Genomic DNA, 9,375 nt, shown 5'->3' with positions numbered 1-9,375 from the left:
AGCCCTCGGTGGAGGATTATTCCGGGGGCATTGATTCCATAACACTTTAGCATGCCACGTGGATGGAAAAGCAGGCTCCAAATTTAAAAGAGCATTCTCAGAGAGGTGTAGGCAGTTGGAATTCAGCTGCTGGACAGCACGTGAGCAGTTTTAAGTGGGGGCTCCCAGATTGAAAACCAGGTCTAACTGATGTCAAAGCCATTGCTTTCTGAGTCATTTCTTACTAATAGGAATCTGCCCCAGGTGTTCGTTCCATGACTGAGTGAAATTTGGATTGAGATCACATGATCTTTTGGACTGGCACTTGCTTGCATCCTCTCCAGAGCAAGAAAAAGTTCTAAGAATTAACTGTAAATTTGGCCTTAATGTTCCTTGTTAAAGCCAAATGTTTATAATCGGCTGAGTTTCATATTGTGTAGACACCCTGCATTTACTGGATGTGTAAGGGAACCACGGACTGAAACCTCCTGCTTTGGCCAGGCATGATGATAAATGGCTTGCATGAGCTGTCTCAACAGGAGGTCCTGATAAGGAACACAGTGCTGTTGCCGAACACTAACCAGGAGAATTCGAGAGGGGCCAAAAAGAAGGAGGAGACTCCAGCCCATAATATGTTCTGCCACACTCCCAGAAACCTTGCACTGGAATCTATCTTGGCTGAGAGGTGCGAGCCAAGAAGGCAAGAGGAGAGTTAAGAAGGATGCTGAGTCAGACCAAATATGGGTACAAGCAAGATGACTGGCCAGAGACTATCTGGAAAGCTAATGAGATTATCATCATCATAAAACGAGACTGAGAGTCACGTGGCAGAGCAGTTCTCCTGGGTTCCCCTTACCCTGCTGCTTTCCCCCTGGGCGCCCTTTCTCAATAAAGTCTTTTGCTTTGTCAGTACGTGTGTCTCCTCAGACAATTCATTTCCAAGTGTTAGACAAGGGTCTACTCTCGGGCCCTGGAAGGGGTCCCCCTTCCAGTAACACATGCCCCATTCATTTCATAAGCTCTTTTTCATATATGTGCATGATGCTAACATGGAATGAAAATGAATGGGCAGCCTATTCCAGTACCAGTTAGGCAGCAAAGGCACATGCCCCGGGGAAGAAGCAGCCTTAGGCAGAACTGAGTTAAGAGTGGCTTTAGGCAAGTACTTCTCTAGGTTTTTAATTTTTACTCATTCTTCTGCCTTTTTTTGTTTGTTTGTTTTTTCTTCTGCCTTTTTAATGTGACAAACACCTAATCCCCTCCTGTTGCCTCCTCCTGTTGCCTCCCCAACCCAACTTCTTGTGGCTTAGGTGTACTACCTGTTCTTTGGCAGACAGCTGCAAATAAAATTTCAAAGTCTAAGCATATGTTTGCTCTCTTAATGTACACAACAGAAAACTAAATCTGAACTTTGGAAAAAGTCTATTAATAATTGACAAATAACAGAATTGTCAGGATGTAGAAAGCAACACAGGGAAAAAAAAGAAAAATATCCCAGGGTTCGCAACAGGAAAATGTTCACCCGGCTTGTTTGCATCAGTGATTATGAACAACATGCTAAATCCATACTTCCAAAGTCTATATATGACTATTATAAATCTGGGGCAAATGATCAGGAAACCTTGGCTGATAATATTGCAGCATTTTCCAGGTAAGAATTTTTTTAAATCATATTTAAAAATTACACAGAGACATTCTATCAAAACAAGATCTTTCAGCTTTAATGTTGATGGTGTGGAATTATTTGTCTAGATATTATGCTTAGTAGAGAGGCGAAATTCATAGCGCTGTGAGAAATGTTGGGCTTTAAACTTGTTTGAACATATTCCAAGCCTGGGAATCTTGAAAAAAGCTAACCCTAACTTTCCTCACTTGGAATTATGTGGATACATACATTTTTATACACTTAACTGTGTATAAAAATGGTGACAAATTCTGATGACTCCATTTCCTTTTTCTCTGAGTATGACAGTGATGGTCTATTTTATGGTGTAGGAAACTATTAATATTAAACATAAGATAACCATCTTATCTGGTCAAACCAGATCGGATGGTTGCCTCAGATGTTCCCATCCTGCTGGCTTTCCACTATCATTCATTTTGATTACCATTGTCCAAATTTTCACCTTAGATTCCAGTTTGTCCATATAGCATTACTCTTTCAACTTTGCTGTTTCATCTCTCCTTCAAAGTGCTTCATCTCTCTTCCCAAATTAGTTTTCCCTTGACTTTCATATTTCAAAGCCCAAGATGGTAGATATCATGGTTTATGTTTTCTATTTGTAATAAAAACAAGAAACAAAATAACTTTGAAGTAGGAAAACCCCTTTTTCTCTCAGCAATTAGGAAATGGTTTATTTGCTGGAGCAGGGGAGGCGAGCCCTCCATATACTATAGTCTTTGGGGCTCATTCATCTTATATAATAGCTTTTAGTGAAGCCAGCAAATGTCGCGGGCACTCATGGAGGATGAAAAATTAAAGAAAACAGGCAAAAAGTATCCAGGGGAAAGAATCTGCCTGCCTTCCTCATTTCTTCTTTAGCCTAGAGCAAAATCACTCAAAATCATTTTTCTATGTGTAAGTTAGGAGAAATGAAATCATTCTAACCAAGGTGGTTCCTGGCAAGCAGCACCGATTCATCTGCAAATCCATACAGGAGCCTGAGAGTGGGGTGAAAGGGGGTGGGGGGCTTCCCAAAGCTCCTTCAAGCCTTGGCTTTGTCTCAGATCTTTTCTGGGACGCTGGGAGAGCTATGGGAAGGGAAAAGCTGGCAAAGAGTGGAGCGGCTTAAAATTCTGCATGATTTTTTCCAACTGTTATGTAATATTTTGAGGTCCCTTCAACATTTTCTGCTCTTGGAAGATGCCCCTTCTTGGGCCCATCTCAACTCATCACCAGGTGATGTGGTTTGCCTATTAGTAGTCTCCTGAAAGCAACACTTGAACACAAATAGGTAACTTTGTTTTTTTTTGTTTTTTTGCGGTACGCGGGCCTCTCACTGTTGTGGCCTCTCCCATTGTGGAGCACAGGCTCTGGACGCGCAGGCCCAGTGGCCATGGCTCACATGCCCAGCCGCTGCGCGGCATGTGGGACCTTCCCGGACCTGGGCACGAACCAGTGTCCCCTGCATCGGCAGGCGGACTCTCAACCACTGTGACACCAGGGAAGCCCACAAATAGGTAATTTTAACCAAGGAAATTTCAGGGCCTTGACAGGATGATGAGTTGGTGTCCCTCAGCATTCCTTGGGGCACAATGCTCAGGTGACCACCTACTCCACTTATACACAGCCTTCCTCACCCCTTACCACCCTTCACCCCATGCTAGTTGATTAATTACCTCACACATTAAGACTCTCAATGGGCTCAATTCAGTATTACATGCTGAGGATAGAGCAGTAAGCCAGATGAAGAAAATTCTTGTCCACAGGAGCTTACATTCCAGTGGATGCACATTGACCTTGGGCCTCCATAGTGCTGGTGGGTTGAATTGATGCAAACTGGACCCAAAACAATTGGCCCACTGGAGGCCTTTAAGAGGAAGCAAAGGGGTGTAGCAAAGCAGACAGAACACCTCTTCAACCCTAGAAATTCTAGAAACCCGGTGAGACACAGAAGACTGTGGTGACTTCCAAGATGTGGACTGGAAAAGTACCTCACAACTTCTGTGAATTACCTGGTTCTGCAGTGAGTATTCTCAGCTTACTCAGCCTAAGTACTGAGTAATTTAGGGTCAAGACACAGATAATGAGAATGAGGTTTCAATGCCACCTTTTCCACGAACCTTGATCATTCAATTTTGTTCAGGTTTAAAGAAGGGAAAAATGTATTAATCAACTTTCTCTGGAGGAGAGAGGATTATTATCAACCACCTGAGGAGTTTTTATTGCAGCACACATTGCCTATCTAACATCCCAGCTCCTCCTTTGCTGTGTAACTTGCTGGGTGGCCTTTCAGTCCTCACCCTGTGTCATCAAGCTGATCACGTGGAACTAAAAATAGATGTTCTGCAGAGGTGGTGGTGGCTTTGGCTTGATGGGATGAAGGCAATCAGTCGGAAACGTCTCATTTGATTCAAATGAAGATGGCAAAATAAACAAACTCCAGATAACCCCTTGTGACACAGTGACAGAGTATTTTAAAGACAGTTATGACATTTATACCCCTCCCCATGCCACAAGTGTAGCAAATGGTCATTCACAATGACACCTTTTATCTCTGTACCAGCCCTGACAACCACGATTTGGAGTTCTGGGGACACAGGCCACTTATGTGACCAAATGGTTGCTTGGAGGTATTTCTGGCTAAGACTTGGGGCTCTAATCCTACTGTGTCCACTCCCCACATAAAAAAGGACAAATAAAGTCAAATAGATAGAACCACCCAGAAGAACAGTTTCCTATTGCAATTATAACAGGAACAGAGAAAAATGTCAGCTTGCTAGGTTTCATGGGGCCTGACCTGATTGGAGTTAATTTTCAAAAGAACAGTACTTTGTTTCTCTTACACATTAACTCAGGGTATCTTTCTAAACCGTGATCTGCACATATTTTGCGGCTTCTTGTGAAATTATCATTGACGGAATATAATTCTCTGATTTGGGTATTTAGAAGTCCTGTAATATTAGAAAAGGAAGCTCTCCTCGTCCCTCGCAGATCACTTAGCGACCCGGAAAATTGTGTGGTTTTCTTTCAAATAACAGATGGTAAAAGTGAAATCATTCCCTCTCTTTAATATTTGAGAAGCAATCTACACTTACCAGTGGCACTGGCAGTGTTCTTCTCATAGGTGTAAACGTCACAGGATCATTCAGCTCATTTGCACAGGTAAGTAAGCTGCTTTTTCTCTTGCATTATGAAAAGCAGCTAATTGTCTCTTGTTTTTTGAAGACACACACACACACACACACACACACACACACACACACACACACATACCATTTCAGGAGATTCACAGGCCTTCTGAAACTTAACTACACACGGAGCCTTTCCAAAAATGGCTTGACTATTTAAATATGTTTACCATACTGTGTTTTCTTCAGACTTAAATTCCTGCCCTCCTTCTTCCTTTACCAGGGTGCCTCAGAGGTTGATAGTAATTCAGTTAAATAATCTTAAAGATCTCTCGATATTACAAATGAATGGTAAAAAGTATGGTTACAAATACTGTGGTGTATTTTATATACATATATACACACATTCTGTAGGTTTATACATATATTTCATGTGTTTTTAATGCTTAGAATAACTAATTTCGAGAAATTAAGATGCAATATGATCATCTTACTGGACTTATTAATTCAGTGTGTTGAGTTGGTGGGATTCAATAACAGCACAGGACTTCAAAGCTGGGTGATGAGCAGGTGTCTTCTTTCATCAGTGTACTCCTCTTGAGGACTGTGTGTATCACCTGATTTATGATAAATTAAAATCAAGGTCCTTGTTGGATGTGAAAATGTTGCAGGAAGGGGGACCCCTTCCAGGGCCCGAGAGTGGGCTCTCGTCTAACACTTGGAAAAGAATTGTCTGAGGAGACAATCATGCTAACAAAGCAAGAGACTTTATTGGGAAGGGGCGCCCGGACGGAGAGCAGCAGGGTAAAGGAAACCAGGAGGACTTTTCTGCCACGTGGCTCGCAGTCTTGGGTTTTACGGTGATGGAATTAGTTTCCGCGTTGTCTCTGGCCAATCATTCTGACTCAGGGTCCTTCCTGGTGGCGCACGCATCACTCAGCGAAGATGGATTCCAGTGAGGAGGATTCTGTGAAGTTGGTAGGACAGATCACTGGAGTCTCCTCTCCTTTCGACTTTTCCTGAATTCTTCCGGTTGATGGTGGCTTGTTAGTTTCGCGTTCCTTACCAGAACCTCCTGTTTGATAAAACTCATGCAAGTGTTTACTATTGGGCCTGGCCAGGGCAGGCTGTTTCAGTCAGTGGTTTCCCTAACAAAATGGATCCCAACTTTTGCCCCACTTATTTTAACTCAGGAAACCTATGAAAGAGGTTTATTATTCAATTGGCTCGATTATTTTGTCAATCTTCATAACTTTTTCCAAAGTGGAGGTCCTATAAGAGCAGAGTCCAAGGTTATAGTCAGCTACTGTTTTATGTAAGACTGTGGAAAAAAAATCTCTTAAATTGGGGGATGGGATTGGGTGGGGCTTGGAGAGCTATTGGAATTACCTGACAAGGTTAGTTGTAATCGCTCTTTGGAAGATTTCAAAATATGGAGGACTTTCTAGAGAACATACATTTCCCACTCCATTGATCTCATCTAATTTGGCCTAGGAATTGCATTTTGTGCATTGGTTGACGGGTGTCTGTAATGCCATCCTCAAGGCAGGAAATAACGTGTGTGGGAAGCAAGAACAGTTATTTAAGTGACTGCGCCACCTAGTGGACAAGCCTAAAGCTACTGCCTGGAGATGGAAGTAGCTTGCCTTAAAAGGGGGAACCTTGCCTTAAAAAGGGGAACTGGATATTTGAAAATGTTCTTTCTGCCACACACACACACACACACACACGGCTGATGCCCCGCAGCTCTGTGTGTATGCTTCATAAAAGCTTTCATTGTTTCCTCAGCTCTATGTAAATATTAATGCCTTCCAAGGCCAGCGTGCCAACGGCTGCTATTAAATCTTTTTCTCTCATTCTAATAATACACTTAGAGATGATTGGTAGTAAAAAACTCTCTTCAAGGCTTCTGCCTCTCCCCCATCAGAATGGAGATCAAAGAATTACGCTGTGAGGGTCAGTCGAGAAGAACAGACTTCCAGCAGCAGAGCATGTGGTGTGACAGAAAATCATGACAATTATGATGTTCAAAGGAATTGCAGAGAAATCACAGTTAAACTTCTTTATTATGCTTGCAAGGGCTGGATGTTTTTACTTTATTATGTGAGGAAGGGTTATATTACAGACCCTTAGCTATTCCTCAAGGCAACACGAAGACAGAACTTCTTCTTCTGCTACAGGAAGTAGGCTTCAGTTAAGACTTGGGAGGTTTGATTTATTTTGGTGACTCCCTTACTAAATCACACTTCACTGTATTGATAAAAAATCTTGATCTATCTAGAAGCAGAGTTAAATCTAGGTCCTGAAAGGTAAGTGCTAGTTAGGTACGTATGTGTGTGTACTCACATGTTTATTGCCTTAGTGCTCATTAGGAATGGGGCTGTATTTTTTTCAGTTTTAATCAGTTACTAATGAGGAGAAAATAATCCTGAACAAATAAGAGATACAAATTTTGCTGAGAGAAAAGAGAACTAGTTTTCCTGTAAAATTTACTAGTTTGATTCTTGGTTTGTTAGTAACTTTCATTGCTACACAAAAGTATTACAGAAAAAGTAACTTAAGATAATGTTCAGGGGTCAAAAATTCAAGCCAAAAACTCGTCTTTGCCAAATAACATTGTTCATGAAAATGCTCAATTAAACTAAAATAAAAACTTCCCTTATCATCATATTTCAATGGATACTGAATTCAGATCAAGGATTCTGAAGAAACCACATCAAATTTTAAAAGTAGTTCCCTGAAGCTACTGTCTGTAAGAAAAAATACTGCTGAAGTAGACATAGGATATCTTCTTAAACTCTAATCTAACCTCCATGCCATTCTATACCATCTTGAAAATGGCTTGGAAGAAGTGAAATGAAAGCTATATTCACACAAAAACCTTTAAGTGAATGTTTATAGTGGCATTATTTATAATCACCCCAAGTTGAAAGATTCCGAATGTCTCTTATCTTGAGAATGGATAAACAAACTGTGCTACCTTCTTACAGTGGAATACTAGTCATCAACCAAAGAGAACAATTATTGATGCATGCAGCAATATGGGTGAATCTCAGAAGCATTAGGCTAAGTGAAAGAAGCCAGACTCAAAAGTGTACATACTAGAGCTGACCTTTGAAAGTGGGTTTGAACTGAGCAGGTGCACATATACAGAGATTTTTTTCACTGAATCGGTGCTACACGATCCATCTTTGCTTGAATCCGTGAATGTGAAACTGGAGATCGGGAGGGTCCGACTGTAAAGTTTTTTCACTGTGCAAAGGGCTGACCCCCTCCACCCACCCCGCCCCCCGCCTTGTTCAAGGGTCGACTATATATGATTCCATTTGTATGATATTCTTGCAAAGTAAAACTATAGGGACAAAAAAAGAAAAAGATCAGTGATTGTTAGGGGATTGGATGGGGGAGAGTTCCACCACAAAAGGAAATGGGGCAAATATTCAGGATGACTGAACTGTTCTAGATCTTGATTGTCTGGTTACACAACTTCATGCGTTTCTCAAAGGGCAAAAAACCATACACTCAAATGGTTTAATTCTATAAAATGTCAATTATACCTACTAAGAATAATGGCTTGAGAAGTTTATTATTCATCTTATTGTTAACTCTCCATCTTAACAACTATTAAGATTTACCGCATTTCCTTGAGCTTTGTAAAGGACTTTGCTTGCTGGGAAAAATAGAAGAATGTTTTCTCTTTCTAACTCAAATGTAATGTCAAAGCTTTGGTTATGCTTTTGAAATTCTAAAACCTTTTTTTCTTTTTCAAACATTCTAGGTGGAAGCTTTATCCACGAATGCTCCGGAACGTTGCTGAAATAGACCTGTCGACTTCTGTTTTAGGGCAGAGAGTCAGCATGCCAATCTGCGTTGGGGCTACTGCCATGCAGCGCATGGCTCACGTGGATGGGGAGCTTGCAACTGTGCGAGGTAGGAACAAGGTTCTCACTCAAAGGGACAGAAATGGGCTAATATTTAGTGACTCCCTTCTCTGTATGCATCAAGCAAACACTTCCCTGGATGTCTTTATACTCACAAAAGTTAAGCTCATTGACTGGCATCAAAATGCCTGTTCTTGCATGTCCTGCTCTTCTACCTTCTAGCTGTACGACTTTAGCAAGATACTCAGTTTTATCAGCTGTAAAATGGAGATAAAAATAGTACCTACCTCCTTGGGTTACTGTGAGGATTAACTGAGTTCACATATATAAAGTGTCTAAAACAGTGCCTGGCACAGAGTAGTGGCTCAATGACTTTTAGTCGTATTATGAGTATCAATATCAATATCTCAAAATATCGAGGTCTGAGAAACGGACTCACCCGTGGTCACACAGCTAGGCAGTACAGAGATGGGCTCAACTTCATGGCTACCTAATTTCAAAGCCCTTGCTGCTTCCCCCAAACCACATGATTCTCATCATCAAAGAGCAAATGCAGTGACTTGGTTGTGTTTTCTGCCATGGTTTTGGACCATGATTCATTTACTGATAGGTTATATTCCCAGTAGAGCATTTCCAACTGCCTTAGGAGGGAATGATGAGAAATTCAAATATGATATGCAGAAATTCCTAATTAGGGCTAATTTATTAACTTCCCAGTCCCCTA

At 41.3% G+C, this 9,375-nt stretch overlaps 1 protein-coding gene across 1 annotated transcript in view; it reads left to right on the top strand.

Moving 5' to 3' along the window:
• The first annotated feature begins 1,457 nt into the window (after positions 1 to 1,457).
• HAO1 (hydroxyacid oxidase 1) overlaps positions 1,458 to 9,375 on the top strand; it is a 65,158-nt gene continuing 57,240 nt past the window's right edge. The window contains exons 1-2 of the mRNA XM_060031223.1: positions 1,458 to 1,630; positions 8,549 to 8,700. Coding sequence (XP_059887206.1) covers positions 1,494 to 1,630; positions 8,549 to 8,700 — 289 coding nt within the window. The 5' untranslated portion in view covers positions 1,458 to 1,493. The remainder of the gene's footprint in view (positions 1,631 to 8,548; positions 8,701 to 9,375) is intronic.

This window comes from Delphinus delphis, chromosome 15, assembly GCF_949987515.2.
Source record: "Delphinus delphis chromosome 15, mDelDel1.2, whole genome shotgun sequence".
NCBI lineage: Eukaryota > Metazoa > Chordata > Mammalia > Artiodactyla > Delphinidae > Delphinus > Delphinus delphis.
This window is presented reverse-complemented; position numbering and strand designations above follow the sequence as displayed.